The 21902-nt window shown below is 37.9% G+C and overlaps 1 protein-coding gene and 1 non-coding gene across 2 annotated transcripts in view; one reads left to right on the top strand and one right to left on the bottom strand.

Moving 5' to 3' along the window:
* LOC144365088 (antigen WC1.1-like) overlaps positions 1–21902 on the bottom strand; it is a 63985-nt gene that overhangs the window by 19811 nt on the left and 22272 nt on the right. The window contains exons 6-11 of the mRNA XM_078015890.1: positions 11544–11852; positions 11139–11456; positions 5965–6057; positions 5573–5887; positions 3766–4080; positions 658–972 (exon numbers count right to left, since the gene is read on the bottom strand). Coding sequence (XP_077872016.1) covers positions 658–972; positions 3766–4080; positions 5573–5887; positions 5965–6057; positions 11139–11456; positions 11544–11852 — 1665 coding nt within the window. The remainder of the gene's footprint in view (positions 1–657; positions 973–3765; positions 4081–5572; positions 5888–5964; positions 6058–11138; positions 11457–11543; positions 11853–21902) is intronic.
* Positions 6850–6922, top strand: Trnaa-ugc (transfer RNA alanine (anticodon UGC)). Its single transcript has one exon. It is a non-coding gene; the product is annotated as a tRNA-Ala (tRNA).

The raw sequence follows: 21902 nt of genomic DNA, 5'->3' as shown, positions 1-21902 counted from the left end.
CACTTTCCAATAAGAGTTTATACAGAAATTGCTTGAAACAGAAATGTAGAGAGAATCTACCATAGTACTGATGGAAGGAGAAATTGTGACTCCCAACATTTCACTCACAGTTCTCTGGCCCTTCCTACCAATGAACTAAGAATTCTGATGTTTGAATCTGGAAAGGAGAATTGCAACTTTCCAGTAGCATATAAATTCCCTTGTGATGTGTTTAATCCCTGTGCCCATATACCTACTAAGCCAATGCAAAAATATCTCTGACTCTACATTACGAACACTCAGCTCAACTGAGGAAAGTGGGGCCTCATGATCATTTGTCCTTTGAAAATTTCTGCAAATAGAGTTTGTGTGCTAACCTGTGTGCTAATCCTAAAAATAGTAAATTAGAGGAATAAAATTATGAAGATTGATTTTATATTGAAATACTCTACAAAAAATATCTTGTCAAATAAGAGAGTTGAGAAGGGAAAGGACACTATTAGAGATTTACAAGACAGTAATAGATGAAGCCCATCATCCATTGTTATCCCTGAATCTACTGATTGAGGAGGGACCTCCTACTCCTCTCTGGACAATTTATCTTATTCTCCCAGGGATCAGACACTACTTCCTGGAACTTTCCTTTCTCTTAGGTAGTGGAGAATGCACAGACCATACCTGAGCAGATGACGCCTGCATCATCATAGGGCTCACATTTGTTCTTTCCCCAGCCCAGGGAAGGGCAATTCCACAAGTAGTCCTCCTCTCCTGTGCATGCCAGCTGTGTCAGCCAGATGGGCCTTGATCCCTCTTCAACTTGTGCATAGAGCCAGGCATTGAAGGCCTCTCCACAGCCCATTTGTCTGCATACCACTTGAGAATCTTTCAGGTCCCAGCTGTCTCCACAGACAGTGCCCCAGGAATGCTGGTGAAGGATCTCCACTCTGCCTGCACATCGACTGCCCCCATCCACCAGGCGGAGCTGTGGGCTCTCTGAGGAGAAAGAATCATGTCAATAGTTGTATTTACAAAGAGAATGAGAAATGTTCTCTTATCATGTGGTACTTTCTCTCCCACCCAAGTAGTTGGCAGAATTACTTTCAGAATGCAGAATGTGCTGTTAAGACATGGAGTCATTCATTGTACTATGGTAGCAGCTAAGTCTCAGTTTCTACCATAACATATTGGAGAATTAATTATAAAAAAAGAAATGGAATTAATCACAACATAATCAAGTGAGCAGTTTTAGGCAGAAGTTATTATGTAGATCTGATCAGAGTAAAACTTGTTATTGGTAGATTTCTGCATATCATGTGAAAAAACAATTGGAGAAATGCCAAGATTCCTACTTTAAGTAGCTCAATGTTTTTTTTTTTTTCTGAGTGATTTCTAAGAGTTACTGTAATGGGCCATTATCTGAATTCATTTCTTATAATATATTCCTCAGTGCCCATGGCCTGAGATTTGGAAGGATGAGAGCACAGGGAATGGAGTAGGAAATGGGGATGAGATCATCAGGTGTTTCAGTTGACAGCCATGAATCCAGGAAAAAATGCAATTAGATAGACATTAAGACTGAAAAATGAATGGATCATAAGACAAATCAGAGTTAATGCAATATATTTTACTAATGAGTCTAGGCTTCATAGTTCAAATATGGATATTTAATTTCAAATTTATGTTTATTATAGGTCTATTGGGCAACCTCCCCAAATAGATGATGTCATATTTTGACATTGCCCAAATGCCACTAGGAATCATAGAATGTTACTTTCTCCCCAAATATATCTAATCTGTGCTTCAACTTCCTGCCAGGAGTTCTTGATGAGGAGGCAAACGACAGAATAGAAGTACCCTTTTTGTGACTCTGTGAGTGACAAGAGTCAGGGAACACAGGGGAAACTGTATTCTGAGAAGAGAAAGAGGAAGAAAATTGGGTACCAGTAAAGAAATGACAAGCCCAGAGAAAAGTACAAGGCAATTTATAACTTCAACTCCAACTATCTTACCTGTGGGAGAAACACATGGTTCTTACAAGCTTTAAATCAAGTTTGAGGTGTTGTTCTGAGAGTTTTAGAGAAGGAACTCTCACATTGCTCAGCAAGCTCTCAGAGTGCTGTGAGTGAGGGTCATCTTGAGAAGGGACCCATTGTAGGGGCTAAACTGTGCTGGGATTATAAAATATGGTTTAATCATAATTCAGCATCTCTGGGTCACCCCTCCACAGTAACTGGATGAAAGAGTGACCGCCTACATTCTCAGATAGGAAGAGTGACTGCCAGAAACACACTGAGGTAGTGGCAGAGGAGGGACTAAAGTTCTCATTGATATGTGATCCTTCTTTCTATGAAGAGGAGTGATTCTAGTCTCATATGGTTGCACACACAGGCCACGTCTGAGAGCTCAGAGACCACACCTAGCAATTCACCACATTTTGTGCCCCATCTCTAGGGTGGAGCTTAGTGGTTTGATTGCTTATACCACTTTTTACAGGTGTTCCAAGGATTCACCAAGACTAGGACACTTGGCATGCCCCATGGGCATGAGATCTCTAGAGCAATTGTGTGCCCACATTTGGGTCCACATTTGGTCCTGAAGGAATTGTGTGCCCACATTTGGGTCCACATTTGGTCCTGAAGGAAGGGCTTATGGTGACTTTGACTGTTGCAGTCTGGCTGGGCACAATTCAGGAGCCACTTGTCAAAAGAAACTAACTTTATTTTTAGAACTACAAACGTCAAACAAAACAGCTCCTCAGGAAAAAACCCTCAGAGCCCAACTGCCACCACCTGCTTCCACAAGCCTCTCACCCACACACCTCACCACCTCCCACAATCCTCCTGCTCTTGAGGTCGATTGGCTGGGTCGCGTGGGCGGAGCCAAAGAAGTCCCCCAATGAGCAGCTCCGTGGTCTGAAAGGGCAGGGAAACAGTCCAATGAACATCACCGCAGAGGAGCCAATCAACTAGATGTTGCTGGGGCTGCTGTGAGCCAATCATCAGCTGGCAGTCTGAAGGGCAGGGAAACAGCCCAATGAACATCACCACAGAGGAGCCAATCAGCTAGATGTTGCTGGGGCCACTGTGAGCCAATCATCAGCCGGCAGCTGGATTGCTGGCAGCTGGAAATTTGCTGGGGCGCCTTTGGCTGTGGCTCTCTACTATGCCCCCACATTTGCAAACAGAACCTCTTCCTCATGATTATGGCCTGCACAATCAACATTCCTTAACCTCCATGCAGGAAATGAGGAGCTAAGTGAGCAGGCATATCAGACCATATCCTAGTTTTTTTTTTGATGGAAATTCAAAAGAATGACAACTGGTTTCTTTTTTAGCCTACTAAACCCACATATTTGGTGGACTCAAATGTTAAATGACAGGTAAGAGTTCTCTGCCTGCCAGTATTTTGTCTGGGAAGAATTTTTGATGCACTTTTTTCTTTTTTAATATTACATTTTTATATTTTCCTTACTATTACATATTTAATGCATTTTAAAATTCTTTAAATGAATTTTTCTCTTTTCTTTTTTCTCATATTTTCTTTATATAAAATAGATATCTTCTTATATTTATATCCCCTTTATTCTTCTAAAGAGAAGATATTTTCTTCTATAGCCTTCTTTTTAAATTAATTTTTCCTTATTAATTTACTTTATTGTTCTTTTTGTATTTATTCTTTCCTTTATCTATTGCTTTTTAACTTGTTATTAAGTTTAAATGATTATTACTGAATTTTTATAGTCCTTTTTAGTAATAGTAATTTTTATAGTACAAATATACAGGTCACCTGTACACGTGATATGAGCTTCCTCATTTGAAGGGCAAGATTGGTGTTTCCAGGGCTCAGAAGGACACTGCCAGAGAGAGGTATCAGTTTCCCGACAGCGAATTCCATCCACCCAGTGGGGTCTAGAACCTTCCCTGGAAGGAACCAGGAAATCCAGGGTCCCAGTGTCCCCACAGCCAAGCTGTCTGCAGATCACGGACAAGGTCACAGGTTCCATGGGGCTGTGGCAGACACTGCCCCAGGTGTTGTTGTAGAAAACCTCCAGCCACCCAGTACACTCCTGGTCCTCACTCACCAACCTGAGGGCCAGGAACTCTGAAAGCAAGAGGAGGAAGACAGGGCACAGTGAGCATTCAACTCTTACTGCTGTTTTTTAAAATTTTATTATTCCTAAGTAGTGAATGCTCATTGCTGACTGTCCCGAGGAAGTGCCCACTAGGTGGAAGACTGGAAGTTTTTTTGTCCCTCTAACCTGTTTTGCTAACTTGTACCTCTCTTTCTGTTTCTATAACAATGTAATATTAGCAAATGAATAGGCAAGAACACTGTCCATTTGACAGACCCTAGAAGAGCAGGGTGGGAGAGAGGGTGGCAGAATTGTGGAGATCCAAATATGTCCACTCCCTGATCCTCAGAGCCTGTGAATATTTTACCTCATTGCGAAAGAGCTTTTCAGACAGATTTAAAGAAATCCTTTTATGGATCATCCTGGATCATCCTGGATTAATAGGTGAGCACAATCTAATTATATCCTTTGACCTGTATGGTCAAAAACAGATAATTCTTTCTGATCCTCATGGGAGGAAAATGTGAACATGGAATAATGGTCAGAATGTTGCAATGCTATTGTATTGAAGAGGAAAGGGGCCATGAGACAAGGAATTCAGACAACTTCTAGAAGCTGAAAAAGGCTAGAATGGAGTCTTCCCAGAGCTTCAGCTGTTATAGGCTGCTGACACCTTATTTATAGCCCAGACAGACCCAGGTCAAAATTCTAACCTACACACTATAAGATGATAAATTTGTGTTGTTTTGACCACTCAGTCTATGGTAAATTGTTACAGCCGGAATATAAAACTAATTCAGTGGGTCAGGATGTTGCTCCCACATGTCACAGAAGAGTAATGACTGCTTTAAATGAACACTGTAGAGAATGACTGTGTCAGGGGACAGTGCTGAGAAGGAAGGAGCAGAAGGCTCAGTTGCTGCAGCAGGAAACGGAAGCACCTTATTTTCTCTGCTGGAAGAACAGGAACTGTCCTTCCCTTTGCTCTGTCCTCATCCCTGTCCTAGGGCTCAGACATCATCCTGTAGACCTGTGGGGAGAGGTGCATGGAATACTCCATACATGGCATACATTAAGGGCATCTGAGTGGCAGGCCATTCCCCTCATGCTAGGCGTGTGAGCGGCAGGCCGCTTACCCCATAGGCACAGCACTGGGTATGAGGCCATGTGTTGCAGTCCCTGTGCTTGCTCCATGGCCCACTCCTCAATTGGTCATTGCAATGACAGCAGAAATTGCATTGGTAGCTGCCTGTAATCTGTTTAGCTACTGCCTGAATATATACAAATAAAAATATATTTAATTTATATATATTTACTGCCTAAATATATATAAATTAAATATATATAAATGTGTAATATAAGCAGACCTGCTTCCTGCTTTGTCTCAGGAGGTCTTGATTAGTGACTCCACAGCCACACTTTCCTCTACCCTCTTCCGTGGATCTCCTCACTGGATGAGAAAGAGCTCACGCACAGACCCTCTCTTGCCCTCCCAGCCTGTGCACAGTGTGCACCACAGACCTGAGCAGATGACCCCAGCATCATCCTTGTGACTGCAGTTGTGCTGCCCCCAGCCCTGGGAAGGGCACTGCCACACATGGGCCTCCTCTCCTGTGCAGTTCAGCTCATCCAGCCAGATGGGCCCTGATCCCTCTCCGAAGTGAGCAGAGATGGTGGCCTCCAAGGCCACTCCACAGCCCAGCTGTCTGCACACCACATGGGCATCATTCAGGTCCCAGCTGTCATCACAGATGGAGCCCCAGGAGCCCTGCTGCAGGATCTCCACTCTCCCTGCGCAGTGACTGCCCCCATCCACCAGGCGGAGCTGTCTGCTGTCTAAGGAGAGACAGGGTCATGTCAGTGGGCAGTTATACAGGGATTGGGAAGGCTCGGGTGCTGGGGTCCTTGCTCACCTGAGCAGTTGGCAGTTTGGCCCTCTGAGGATGCAGAGCCTGCTGGGTCTGACCAGGAGTCATTGCACTGGAGCAGCAACTGGGTCTGGTTTCCTACCAAAAGGTTTAGAGAAAAGGAAACTGAATTAAACTAGACAATAACCTGGTGATGATATCTCAAAACTAAAGCCCATTATTAGTAATTTTCTATCTCCAGAGCTCATCTTCTACTTAAGATATCTGCTGTGGTTTTTGACACACTCTTTTTTTTTTTTTTTAAAATCAAGTACCAGGAATGACTATAGAAAGTGTGAATATATTAGTGCTGCTTAAGAGCATTGCATATCTCCCAGGGAAGCAAGACATTTTTGGAATCTAGTTCAGGGAAAAGTAAAAACTAACATCAGTTATTTTGTCTTGGAGGTATTTGACCATTCAAAGGTAGTAGTTGAGACTCTGAAAAATCTCAGCATGTTTGCCACATTTCCTGTGAGTACACTAGTAAAAATTAGGGTAGACCAAAGAGGAGAATCCTTTTAAACATTCAGAAAACTTGTATCATATTTTGTGAACTAAAGAATTTTTGTCATACGAATGAGTGCCCAATAACTCACCATTTCACTTTTCTTTGTATAATGTGATATACCCTAAATAAAGTGAATTGAAAAGCAAAATAAAATCATTTCTGAATGTTTTGTAGGAAGAAATATTTTTCAAATACAATGTTTTTCAAGAAAAGACAAAAACAAAAACAACCACACATATAAAAAAATTTAGGAAGAAAATGAAGTGAACAAAGGAGAAAAAAAGGAAAGATTTTCAGAGGGTGGTCCTGGTGAATTACCTTATAGGTAATTAAAATAATCACAATTACATTTTGTAAATTAAATGACATGATGGGAGGGCTGGGGTATAGCTCAGTTGGTAGAGCGCTTGCCTTGCATGCACAAGGCTCTGGGTTCAATCCCCAGCACCACACACACACACACACACACACACACACACACACACACAAAGAATCAATAAATGACATGATGGGAATTTTGGTAGAGAAATGATCACAAAAATCCAACAAATATTTGAGAGTTAATATTATTAAAAGAACCAATAAAAAGTCAGTAGTTAAAAATGAGAAACCAGAGGATAAGTGTAACAATAATGTAGATCAGTACAAAATATAAATAGTAAGTGGGAAAATACAGAGTGAAGAACAGAAAGACAAAAACATAGGAAATATAATAGGAAATGAAGAGACGTGGTGAGAGAACCTAACATTCCTATATACTCTACAAGTTTTAGGTATTAAGGCCATTAGTGGTAGTGCAAAAGTATAAATCAGAAAATACAAAGTGAGATAGTTAACACACCTGTCATTTAAAAAAATACCCACAATATCTGTGACACTCTATCTATTGACCTGTGCAGTCCATTTCTTCTTCCCTCCATTCTGGGCTGACAGGAGTGAGTTGTCTATAAACAACAGAATGTGGTGAAGCCAGCACAGCTTGACTTAAGAACCTTGCTAAGAAAGTCATGCCTCCCATTCTTCACTTAGTAGTATGTTTGCTTTATGGGAAATCTACTCTGTAGAGACTATCATGTGGGAGAGAGCATTTACAGGTGGTTCCGTCAGCAACCCCAGGTGAACTTTAAGCTACCAGCCATGTGAATGAACTGTCCTGGATTCCCAGCTTGGTCAAGGCTTCAATGACCTCTGCTGCAGATGAGATCCAAGTGCAACCTCATGAGACCACAAATGGCAACTGCCAAGAGCCCTTGCCAAATTTTTGAATCTGGAAATCATGGGCAAAATAAAATGAATTCTTTATTTGTGTCACTATTTTTTTTTGGTGGGGGGAGGAATGGATTAAAAAGCAATAGCAACCAGGACAATTACATTTATTCTGAAACAGTAATCCTATATTCCCATGCTTACTGTGGCACTATTCATAATAGCTACTATATGGAATCAGGTGCCCATTGAAAGACAAATTCATGAAGCAAATGTGGTATAAATACAGTCATAAACAAAATGAAGTCCTGCCTTTTGCATCAAATGGTGGGAATTATAGGACATCATGTTAAGTTCAATAACCCAGACACAGAAAGAAAAGTACTACAAGTTCTCCATTATATGTGGAAGCCAACAAAGTTAATTTATGAAATTTGGCAATGACACTTGATTACGTAAGAAAATCGTTTTTTAAAACTTATTTATTTTTATTAGTTACACATGACAGTACAATGATCTTGACATATCATACATGTAAGAAAATCTTGAAAATATTTGAAGACTGAGGGGACATATCACCTTATCCACTTACTCTTAACTAACCACTAAAAATATTTTATATATTCAGGGATAAATATGGCAGAATTATAGGATAATACAGAAAAATAATAGTATTGAGAAATATGTGTTAGGTTACTTGGGAATTTTATACTATCTTTGAAGCTTATTCAGATTTTTCAAATTATCAAAGAATAAGAAAATTTAAAAAACAGAAACAAGAAAAACAAAGCCACAAAAAAGCGAAGCTGAAAACTTGTAGTTTTATTTCAGATACTGGGTGTCCTCCAAGAGCTCATGTGTGAGATTCAATGAAAGAAAGTTTAAAAATGAAATGATCAGAGTATATGAGCCTTAACCTAATCAGCACATTAATCCTCTGTTAGTATTAACTGGGTGCTGACTATAGGCAGGTAGGGTGTGGCTGGATGAGGTAGGTGCCTGGTGGCCTGTCTTTGGGTTTTATATATTGTCCTTGTCGAGCAGAGTTCTCCCTATTTCTGCTTCTTGGTGGCCATCTCCTGACCTGCCTTCTCCTGCTACACTCTTCCACCATGATATTCTGTTTTACCTCGAGGCCCAGGGAATGAAGTCAGCTATCTAAATACTGAGACCTCTGAAGCCATGAACTTCAAAATAAACTTTTTCTCTGAAAATTGTTCTTCTCAGGCCTTTTTGTCACAGCAGCTAAAAAGCTGACTCAAACACTAGTAGAATTAATTCCTAGGACATTTCACTAAAAGAAACACTAAATCATCATAAACATAAAACACCAAGAATATACCTAGTAAAAGTTATGTATAATCTCTGAGAGAAACTAGAGACATACATTTTAAGTTAATTAGCTCCATATTGATGTTTGGGTCAAATCAAAACTCAATCTAAAGACCATGATGTTTTTATTATATTAAATATATCAAGTTGTTTATAAAATTTATGTAAAATGCACAATACCGAGTATGACCAATGCACTGGGCAGGAAAAACAACACAATTAGAACAGTACTCTTTAAAAATGTTAATAAGACATACTGTAAAGTTGTAATAATTAAGGAGGCATGCATGGCTACAAGCATAGAAAATGACAGAATGGAACAAAACAGAGTATAGAGCAAGAGTCAGAAATAGCTGCACCCTGTGTATTTCAATGGTGGCACCACAGTGGGGAAAGGGCTTTTCAGTAATGATTCTGAGTCAATTGGATGTCCAAACAATAATGGGACACTATGTTCACACCACACACCCTGTGTACAATACCAACCCCAGAAACATTGTGCAATTATATGTAAAAGAAAAGTAATTAGACGTGATAAGACACTTGGAGAATATTTTTATGATCTTATGATAGCACAGTTCTATTTAAAATGACAATAGATGAATTGATAAAAAATGTGGCATATATACACAATGGAATTTTACTCAGTAATAAAAGTAATAATCATGGTATTTGCAGGTAAATGGATGGCCTAGGAGAAGATAATGCTAAGTGAAGTTAGACAATCCCCCTCCCCCCAAAAATGCTGAATATTTTCTCTGTATAAAGAGGCTGACTCATAGTGGGTTAGGGAGGGGGAACATGGGAGGAATAGATGAATTCTAGATAGGGAAGAGTGGAGAGAAGGAAAGGGAGGAGGCAGGGGATTAGCAATTCCACCATTCCAATGGTGGAATGTGATGGACATCATTATCCAAAGTGCATGTACAAAGACATGAACTGGGTGTCAAAATAATTTATATATAAACAGAGATATTAAAAATTGTGGTATATATGTGTAATAAGAATTGTAGTGCAAAAAAGTACATGAATAAAGACATGAATTGGTGTGAACATACTTTATATACAAAGATATAAAGAATTGTGCTCTAAATGTATAATAAGAATTGTAATGCTTTCCACTGCTGTCGTGTATTTAAAAAATAAATAAATAAAAGATAAAAAAGACTTGTAATACATTCTGCTGTCATGTACTTAAAAAAATAAAATCAATTAAAAAATGACAATAGAAGGGTTGAGGCTGTAGCCTAGTGGCAGAGCCCTTGTCTAAGAGTGTCTGAGGAACTGGCTTTAATCTTTAGCACCACACAATAAAAAATTAAAAAATAAAATATAGGCAATATGTCCATTTACAACAAAAAAATTAAAAAAATGGACATTAGAACACTAAGTGTACAGGGAATATTGACATTCTGTGTTTCACTGAGAACAAGAATTTGACTCCAAAAATAAAATCCATATTAAGGGAGGAAAACTAAAAGGACAAGGATTAAAAATCATATACAAATATATCCATATTTGCACTAAAAGACACTGACATGATAATTTGTAGGATCATTATTTGGATATTCAAAAAATGCAAACAACTCAAACCTTGACATCATTTGAATGGATCAACACATGATTCTGTGGTTATTTGTCAGAAACTCTACAGCAATAAAAATAAATGAAGCTTGACTAAAAATAAAGACATGGGTGAATTCTAAACATTATGTTCAGTCATAGTAGACATGAAAAAGAACATACTGCATGATTTTACATAAAGCTCAAGATGTGTAAAAATATTTTGCAGAAGTTAGAGTGATCTTCTTTGGAAAGGAGGAGGACATAGTGACTGGAGAGATGTTCATGTTACTCCTTGGAGCTGCTGATACTCTCTGATGGCCCAGGGTGAGGAACACGACTGAGCTGTCATTCATTATTATACATTGTTGTCCATGAATTTGAATAAATAAAAAGGCTTACTTAAAAATATTGCTCTTAATACTACTTGAAAAGGCCTGAAAGATGAATGATCATTTAGAGGAATCCTATTTTACCACAGAATGTCTCATTTTTGAAGTCAGTTCTCCACACTCTCTACTCTTAGAGACATGTCACTCTAGTACCATCCATCCCTGACCTGTCTTACCTGAGCAGACCACAGAGGCTGTGTTTCCATGGGCACAGGCAGGAACGCCCAGGGCACTCACAGGGCAATTCCACAGGAAGGACTCAGACCCTGAGCAGTGGAATCGGTCTCTCCAGATCTCATCTTCTCCTTCCACAAAGTATGCCCCCTTTGGGGTGGAGATGGCGACTCCACAGCCCAGCTGACGGCAAACAACATTGGCATTGGCCATATTCCAGTGGGAGGCACAGAGTGTTCTCCAGCCTCCAGAGGTCTTCATCTCTACTTGACCCTCACACTGAGAGCTGCCATTTTTCATGAGCCGGACATCTGTATATCCTGGTAGAAGACAGGGCTTTAGCTACATCCCACATTTTTCTTACCCCCCACAGAGTACATAGGGAGGTTATCATCCTGTTGTCTCACCTGAGCAGACAATTTGCACAGCCCTTCTGTGGGGACACCTTCCTCCAGGACAAGGTACTCTGGGGCAAAACCAGAGCTCAGGCTCCAGCCCTTCACACTGGAACTCTTCAGCCCAGACCTGTTCACTGTCTTCTCTAAAGGGCAGATTCCCCAGGACAGATGCAGCTTTGCCACACCCCAGCTCTGCACAGATGACCTGGGCTGTGGGTAATGAGAAATTTCCATCAGATACTAGAATCCAGTCTCCTCCAGGATTCACTTCTACTTGCCCAGAACAAGGTCCATGTCCTCCAACCAAATGCACAAATCCTAAGGAAGAAATAAATAAACAACAACAGATATCAGAGAATAGAATTGGAAGATAAAATTCACAGTTAAAGCTGTGAAATATTTTTATTTTTCAGGTTTGTAGTGTAGGGAGTGGATGAATAGATGGTGCCAGAATGCGAATTCTCTAAGCAATTGTCTGAAGACAAATTTTGGAGAAGAAATTTAAAGGTCTGTTCTAAATTGCTGATTCAGGAATACATATATGTCCATGAAATGAATATATATACATGTATTATTATATAAATATCTCTAGTGTGTATATACATATGTTTTCCTTTTAAATGGACTTTTTATTCTTCATATTATAAAAGTATCTCTGTGTTTGCATGATTGTTTTTAACACTCCACCTCCTTCTTTTCTTTTTTAAATATAGGATCCATATCTATTCACTGAATTTTAACTCAGTATAGAAAAAGACTAGAATTAATTTTTCATTATTTTATGCCCTGAAACATTCAATTCATAGATTTACAGATAATAGTTCCAACTAAGACAACATTTGTTAATAAATGAAAACATTCAATATGTATTAAAAACTGAAAATTTACATTTATTTCCTATTTAGGAATGAGAAAGAACCCACTAAATAGTGTGAGACTGAGATAGAAACCAGGTTATTTTGACTAAAGTAATTTTGGTTCTTTACATCATCATTTCCATTAAAGAAGACAGAGAGGTCATTTAAAAGTAGGAACAAAATTTATTCAGAGATTTGAGCAATTTTTTTTGTATTGTGTTGTTTTTAAGGGTTCATTTTTTTCATAACAAACAGAGTTTGAAGAATCCATTTATTGAAGCTAATCACGAAGTGATTTCAAGTATGGGTTCAGACATTTTTGAAGGCATCTATTTATAGATGTGAAATCGTAATATAATAGTAATTTTATGTAGTGAAGAAATTAAGCAAGGAATCCTTTCTCAAAAGAATAATGTGTTCATTAATTTTCCCCCCAATAAACAGTCAGTGTGGAACAGACATCAAATTATAGTCTAGGAGCACAGGCAGGCCCAGGAGAGTGTTCTCTCTAAAAATGGAACAAGACAGGGATGCCCTCTTTCACCACTTCTATTTAACATAGTTCTTGAAACACTGGCCAGAGCAATGAGACAGATGAAAGAAATTAAAGGAATACAGATAGGAAAAGATGAACTCAAATTAGCACTATTTGCTGATGATATGATCCAATACCTAGAAGAACCAAAAAAATTCTACCAGAAAACTTCTAGAACTGGTGAATGAATTTGGCAAGGTAGCAGGATATAAAATCAACACCCATAAATCAAAGGCATTTCTGTATATCAGTGACAAATCCTCTTAAAGAGAAATGGGGAAAACTACCCCATTTACAATTGCCTCAAAACAAACAAACAAACAAAAACCCTTGGGGAATCAACTTAACAAAAGAAATGTAAGACCTGTACAGTACAGAATTCTAAAGAGAGAAATTAAAGAATACCTTAGAAGATGGAAATATCTCCCTTGTTCTTGGATGGGCAGAATTAATATTGTCAAAATGACCATAGTACCAAAAGCAGATTTAATGCAATTCAAATCAAAATTACAATGACATTCCTCATAGAAATAGAAAAACAGTCATGAAATTCATCTGGAAAAATAAGAAAACCAGAATAGCTAAAGCAATACTTAGCAAGAAAGTGAAGCAGGTGGCATTACTATACCAGACCTTAAACTATACTATAGAGCTATAGTAACAAAAATGGCATGGTATTGGCACCAAAATAGACTTGTAGATCAATGGTACAGAATAGAGGACACAGAGATAAACCCACATAAATACAGTGATCTTATATTAGACAAAGGCATCAAAAATATATATTGGAGAAAAGATAGCCTCTTTAACAAATGGTGCTGGGAAAATGGGAAATGCATATGCAACCAAATAAAATTAAATCCCTATCTCTCACCATGCACAAAACTCAACTCAAAGTGGGTCAAGGACCTAGGAATTCAACCAGAGACCCTGGTGTACCTAATAGAAGAAAAAGTAGGCCCAAATCTCCATCATGTTAGATTAGGCCCTGACTTCCTTAATAAGACTCCTATAGCACAAGAATTAAAATTGTGAATCAATAAATGGGATTGATTCAAACTAAGAAGCTTCTTCTCAGCAAAGGAAACAATCAGTGAGGTGAATAGAGAGCTTACAGAATGGGAGCAAATTTTTATCACATGCAGAGGGGATCCAAGATGGCAGAATAGAAGAGGTACTGTTTCTGGCTGCTCTGTGGAATTAAACCAAGAAAACAGTCAGGCGGCCTCTCCACAAGGTCTCACCTATTCGGAATATAACATCTCAGAGCATACGACAGGACCCCTATACAGCAGATTTTCACAGAAACCATCAGAGATGCAACCACCTGTGCAGAAATCAGAGACTCTGTGTTCCAGTAAGACTCTGAACTCCAGACCCAAAGCCCGCAGTTTTAGCGTACATGACTCTCAAGCAGTGGAGCAGAATCACCTAATCAGCTGCACCTGCTCCGACACAGGCCACATGGCTGCAATCTAGCCACAGCACAAAGCCATCCCATCTCCCCCCACCTCACCAGACACCCCAGAGCTGGAAGCAGACAGACTCCATCTTGGAAAACCTCTCTTATCATTTTTTTGGTGGGTGTGGCTATCAGTGTGGACCTCTGTTTGAACAGGTACCTGGTTTCCAACTTCCTCCCCCCTCCCCCCTTCCCAGCTGAGATTACTGTGCACAGTGACTACCCAGCACAAAAACCGCTCTCAGCTGAACGGGACTGGGAACAAAATGCGACTAGGGCACCACCCACCTGGAGCAAGCCTGAGGGTGAGAGATCCTGCAGTTAGGACCTGATGAGAAAAGGAGGGGAGGGGTCTAGTGACAAAAGAGTGAAAAACCTGTAGCAAACCAGAGAGACCAGGAGTGGGAAGCTCCAGGCAGGAGACAGAGACACAGGGGGCTCAAGTCCTCTCACCCTGGTTAAGACAACCTACTGAAAGAGAATAGAGGCAGAAAGGAAATGAAATTTTAAAAGTTTTTTTTTGCCTTCTTATCCATATTCTTCCTCCTCTATGCTTCTATCCTCTGGCCTTCACAATGCCAACATATGTGAAACCAAGAACTTTACATGAAATAGAACTATGAGAATTGAGTCACATGAATAATATAATATAGAGGAATTGCATAAGCCCCCCCATTTTTTCTTTTTTAAAAAATTCTCCTTTCTTTCTTTTTTTCTCTTTCTTTCTTTCCATTTTTCTTCTTTATTCTTCTTGCACCCTTCAAATTTTACTATTTTAACATCCTGTAATTTTCTAAATACATATGTGTGTCTGTTTTTATGTACTCTGTTTTTATGTACTCTACTGTCTTCCCTCATACTTGTCTACCTTAAGTTACTACCTATGTATTCCCCTGCTTCTAACCCTCTTCATTAGATTTCTTCTTCAAATTTCCTAAGTTATATTAACCCCATACCCTCACATCTTTCCCCCTTAGCATATCATCCTACGGCTGACCTCCAGTTCACTGTTCACCACCAGAAACTGTACACCTTTCATGAAACTACTAATTATATTTTGTATAATGATATATATTCCATTATGAATCCAACATTTCTGGACATTGAGACTTACTATAAATGTCTTAATAACAATAATTTGTTCATAGGTGATGTACTTTTGATATTAGAACCTGTTAACATTGTCCTTCCCCACAAAGGAGGGATCTTGAAAACATACAAGAGCACTAAAAATCCATAGGGTAAAAACAATAACACACCAGTCACATGGAGCTGTAAAAAAAATGCGAGCAACATGAAAAGATAAGAGAAGAAAGTACCACAAATAATTCAAGATAACACAGTATTAGAAGAATTAACAGCACAGCAGAAAGAATGACAGAGAAAGATTTCAGGTTATACATGATAAATTGTTTTGGGATCTCAAAGAAGACATTAGATAACAAATATAGGCAGTGAAAGATCACTTTGACAATGACTACATAAACAAATCAAGAAGCAAAAGATCACCTCAACAGGGAGATAGAGGTTATATAAAAAACTCAAACAGAAATCTTTAAAATGAAGGAAATAAGAAACCAAATTAAAAACTCAAAGGCGAGCATCACCAATAGAGTAGACCATTTAGAACATAGGACATCAGACAATGAAAATAAAGTATATTATCTTGAAAAGAACTTAGACAACACAGTGAAAATGTAAGAAACCATGAGAAGAATATCCAAGAAATATGGGATAGCATAAAAAGACCAAATTTAAGAGTTATTGGGATAGAGGAAGGCATAGAGGTCCAAACCAAAGGAATGAGCAATCTGTTCAATGAAATAATATTAGAAAACTTTCCAGACATGAAGATGAAACATAAATCCATATCCAAGAAGCCTACAGGATGCTGAATGTACAAAAAATCACAACAGATCCACACCAAGACATATTATAATGAAAATGCTGAACATACAGAATGAGAGTTTTAAAAGCCACAAGAGAAAGGAATTAGATTACATATGGGGGTAAACCAATAAGGATAACAGCAGATTTTTCAACACAGACACTGGAAGCTAGAAGATCCTGGAACAACATATTTCAAGTTCTGAAAGATAATGGGTGCCAATCAAGAATCTTGTATCCAGCAAAATTAAGCTTCAAATTTGAAGATGAAATAAAAACCTTCCATGATAAACAAAAGTTAATAAAATTTATAGCTAGAAAACCAGCAGTATAAAACATCCTTGGCAAAATATTTCATGAAGAGGAAATGAAAAACAACAATGAAAACCAGCAGAGGGAAGTAGCACACTAAAGGAAAAAGTAATCAAAGAGGAAAACCAAGTCAAATAACAAAACTAAACAAATAAGGCTGGAAATACAAACAATGTCTCAATAGTGACCCCAAATGTTAACGGATTAAACTTACCAATCAAAAGACATAGGCTAGCAGATTTGATGAAAAAAAAAGATCCAACAATATGCTGCCTATAGGAAGCTCATCTGTTAGGAAAAGACGTACATAGACTGAAGGTGAATGGCTGGGAAATATCATACCACTAACATGGACTGCAGAAGCAAGCAAGGGTTTCCATCCTTGTATCAAATAAAGTAGACTTCAAGCCAAAGTTAATCAAAAGAGATAATGATAAACATTACATACTGCTCAAGGGAACCATACACCAACAAGACATAACAATCATAAATATATATGCCCCAAACAATGGTGCAGCTATGTTCATCAAACAAACTCTTTTCAAGTTCAAGAGTTAAACTGACCACAAGACAATAATCATGGAAGACTTTAACACACCTCTCTCACCACTGGATAGATCTTCCAAACAAAAGTTGAATAAAGAAACTGTAGAGATCAATAACACAATTAATAACTTAGAATTAACTGACATATAGAATATTTCAACTGGCATCAAGTGGATACACTTTCTTCTCAGCAGCACATGGATCCTTCTATAAAATAGACCATATACTATGCCACAAAGTGACTCTTAGCAAATACAAAAAAGTAGAGACACTACCATAAATTTTTAAAAAATTTCTTACATACATGACAATAGTGGTATGTTTTTTTTACTACCATGTATTTTATCAGATTATAATGGAATGAAACCAGAAATCAATGACAAAATAAAAAATAAAAATTTATGCATCACATGGAGACTGAACAATATGCTACTGAATGAACAATGGGTTATAGAAGACATCAAGGAGGAGATTAAAAAAATTCTTAGAGGTAAATGAGAACACAGAAACCACATATCAAAATCTCTGGGACACTATAAAAGCAGTACTAAAAGGAAAATTCATTGCATGGAGTTCATTCCTTAAAAGAAGAAAAAGTCAACAAATAAATGACCTCATACTACATCTCAAAGCCTTAGAAAAGAAGAACAAACCAGCAGCAAAAGCAGTAGAAGGCAAGAAATAATTAAAATTAGAGTGGAAATCAATGAAATTGAAACAAAAAAAAAACAATTGAGAAAACTGACAAAACTAAAAGTTGATTCTTTGAAAAAAAATTGACAGACCCTTAGTTACACTAACAAAGAGGAGAGAGAGAACTCAAATTATCAGCATATGTGATGAAAAAGGCAGTATCACAACTGACACTACAGAAATACAGAAGATAATTAGAAATTATTTTAAAACCTTATACTCCAATAAAATAGAGGACATTGAAGGCATCAACAAATTTCTTAAATCATATGATCTGCCCAGATTGAGTCAGGAAGATATACACAACTTAAACAGACCAATAACAAGTGAGGAGATAGAAGAAGCCATCAAAAGATTACCAACGAAGAACAGCCCAGGACCAGATGGATACACAGCTGAGTTCTACAAGACCTTTAAAGAAGAAGTAATACCAATACTCTTCAATTTATTTCAGGAAATAGAAAAAGAGGAAGCACTTCCAAACTCATTCTATAAGGCCAATATCACCCTGATTCTAAAACCAGACAAAGACACTTCCAAGAAAGAAAACTTCAGACCAATATCTCTAATGAAAATAGATGCAAAAATTCTCAATAAAATTCTGGCAACTCGAATACAAAAACATATCAAAAATATTGTGCATCAGGATCAAGTGGAATTCATCCCTCGGATGCAAGGTTAGTTCAACATATGAAAATCAATGAATGTAATTCATCACACCAATAGACTTAAAGATAAGAATCAAATGATCATCTTGATAGATGCAGAAAAAGAATTTGACAAAATACAGTACCCCCTTTATGTTCAAAACACTAGAAAAACTAGGGATAACAGGAACGTGTCTTAACATCGTAACAGCTATCTATGCTAAGCCTCAGGCCAACATCATTCTAAACGGAGAAAAATTGAAGGCATTCCCTCTAAAATCTGAAACAAGACAGGGATGCCCTCGTTCACCATTTCTCTTCAACATAGTTCTTGAAACATTGGCCAGAACAATTAGACACATGAAAGAAATTAAAGGAATAAGTATAGGAAAAGAAGAAGTTAAACTAGCACCATTTGCTGACGATATAATTCTATACCTAGAAGACCCAAAAAAACTCCACCAGAAAACTTCTAGAACTAGTAAATGAATTCATAAAAATAGCAGAATATAAAATCAATACCCATAAATCAAAGCCATTTCTGTATATCAGTGACAAATCCTCTGAGAAAGAAATGAGGAACACTACCCCATTCACAATATCCTCAAGAAAAAAGTACTTGGGAATCAACTTAACAAAAGAGGTGAAAGATCTATACAATGAAAACTACAGAACCCTAAAGAAAGAAATCAAAGAAGACCTTAGAAGATGGAAGGATCTACCTTGCTCTTGGATAGGCAGAATTAATATTATCAAAATGACCATCCTACCAAAAGCACTAGACAGATTTAATGCAATTCCAATCAAAATCCCAATGGCATTCCTCATAGAAATAGAAAAACAGTCATGAAATTTATCTGGAAAAATAAGAGACCCAGAATAGCTAAAGCAATCCTAAGCAGTAAGAGTGAAGCAGGTGGTATCACTATACCAGACCTCAAACTATGCTACAGAGCAATAGTAACAAAAACAGCATTATATTGACACCAAAATAGGCTGGTAGACCAATGGTACAGAATAGAGGACACAGAGACTAACCCACAAAATTACAATTATCTTATATTAGACAAAAGTGCCAAAAACATGCACTGGAGAAAAGATAGCCTCTTCAACAAATGGTGCTGGGAAAACTGGAAATCCATATGCAACAAAATGAAATTAAACCCCTATCTCTCCTCACTATGCACAAAGCTCATCTCAAAATGGATCAAGAACCTAGGAATTAAACTAGAGACTCTGAGTCTAATAGAAGAAAAAGTAGGCCCTAATCTTCATTATGTGGGGTTAGGCCCCAAATTCCTTAATAAGACTCCTTTAGTTCAAGAATTAAGACCAAGAATAAATAAATGGGAGGGACTCAAACTAAAAAGTTTCTTCTCAGTAAAAGAAACAATCTGTGAGGTGAACAGAGAGCCTACATCCTGGGAGCAATTTTTATCCCTCACACAACAGATAGAGCACTAATCTTTAGGGTATATAAAGAACTAAAAAAGCTAAACACTGAAAAAACAAATAACCCAATTAACAAATGGGCTAAGGACCTGAGCAGACACTTCTCAGAAGAGGATATACAATCAATCAACAAATATATGAGAAAATGCTGATCACCTCTAACAATCAGAGAAACGCAAATCAAAACTACTCTAAGATATCACCTCACTACAGTCAGAATGGCAGATATGCTGAAGACAAACAACATAAGTGTTGGCGAGGATGTGGGGGAAATGGTACACTCATACATTGCTGGTGGGACTGCAAATTGGTGCAGCCAATTTGGAAAGCAGTATGGAGATTCCTTGGAAATCTGGGAATGGAACCACCATTTGACCTCTCCTAGGTCTATACTCAAAGGACTTAAAAACAGCATACTACAGGGACACAGCCACATCAATGTTTACAGCAGCACAATTCACAATAGCTAAACTGTGGAGCCAACCTAGATGTCCTTCAGTGGATGAATGGATAAAAAAACGTAACATATATACACAATGGAATTTTACTCAACATTAAAAAAGAACAAAACCATGGCATTTGCAGGTAAATGGATAGTATTGGAGAAGATAATGCTAAGTGAAATTAGCCAATCCCCCCCCCCCAAAACAAATACTAAATGTTTTCTTCTGATATAAGGAGGTTGATTCATAGTGGGAATAGGAGGGAGAGCATGGGAGGAATAGATGAATTGTAGATAGGGAAGAGGGGTGGGAGGGAAAGGGAGAGGCAGGGGATTAGCAAGGATGGTGGAATGTAATGGACATCATTATACAAAGTACATGTATGAAGACTTGGAATTGGGTGTCAACATACTTTATATTCAAACATAGATACAAAAATTGTGGTATACATGTGTATTAAGAATTGTAATGCAAAGAAAAAAAAGAATAGTGTTACCTTAGATTAGGTAGAGGGAAGTGAAAGGAGGGGAAGGCAAGAGATGTGGGGATAAGAAAGATAGTAGAATGAAACAGACACTATTACTTTATGTATGTATGTGGATGTATGACCAATGTGATTCTACAGTATGTATCAGAAAAATGAGAAATTAAATCCCATCTATGTATGATATATCAAAGTATATAAGTGCATTCTACTGTCATGTATAACTAATTAAAACAAATAAAAAATTAAAAGAAATTTTACCACCTGCATACCAGATAGAGCACTAATCTCTAGAATATATAAAGAACTCAAAATCTTAACACCAAAAAAAACCCCACAAATAATTCAATCGATAAAAGGACTAAGTAACATTTTTAGTATGTCCTTTAACATGACACTCGGATACTTCACAGAGATGATGTACAATCAATCAACAAATTTATGAAAAAATGTTCAACATCTCTAGCAATTAGAGAAATGCAAATCAAAACTACTCTAAGATTCCATCTCACTCCAGTAATAATGGCAGTTATTAAGGATACAAAGAACAACAGGTGTTGGTAAGGATGTGGGGAAAAGGGCACACTCTTACATTGTTGGTGGGACTGAAAATTGGTGCAACCAGTCTGGAAAGCAGTATGGAGATTCCTTGGAATACTGGGAATGGAACCACCATTTGATTCAGCTATCCCACTTCTCAGTCTATACCCAAAGGACTTAAAAACAGCATACTGCAGGGACACAGCCACATAGATATTTATAGCAGCACAATTCACAATAGCTAAATTGTGGATCCAACCTAGATAACCTTCAGTTGATGAATGGATAAAGAAAATGTGGCTTATATATATACAATGGAATATTACTCAGCATTAAAAGAGAATAACATCATGGCATTTGTGGGTAAATGGATAGAGTTGGAGAATATAATGCTAAGAAAAGGAAGCCAATCCCCCTAAACCAAATGCCAAATGTCTTCTCTGATATAAGGATGCTGATTCATAATGGGGATGCAGAGGGAGCATGGGAGGAATAGATGAACTTAGGTAA

The sequence above is a fragment of the Ictidomys tridecemlineatus genome, chromosome 6, assembly GCF_052094955.1.
Source record: "Ictidomys tridecemlineatus isolate mIctTri1 chromosome 6, mIctTri1.hap1, whole genome shotgun sequence".
NCBI lineage: Eukaryota > Metazoa > Chordata > Mammalia > Rodentia > Sciuridae > Ictidomys > Ictidomys tridecemlineatus.
Note: the sequence above shows the minus strand (reverse complement) of the source record. Positions and strands in the feature narration are given on the sequence as shown.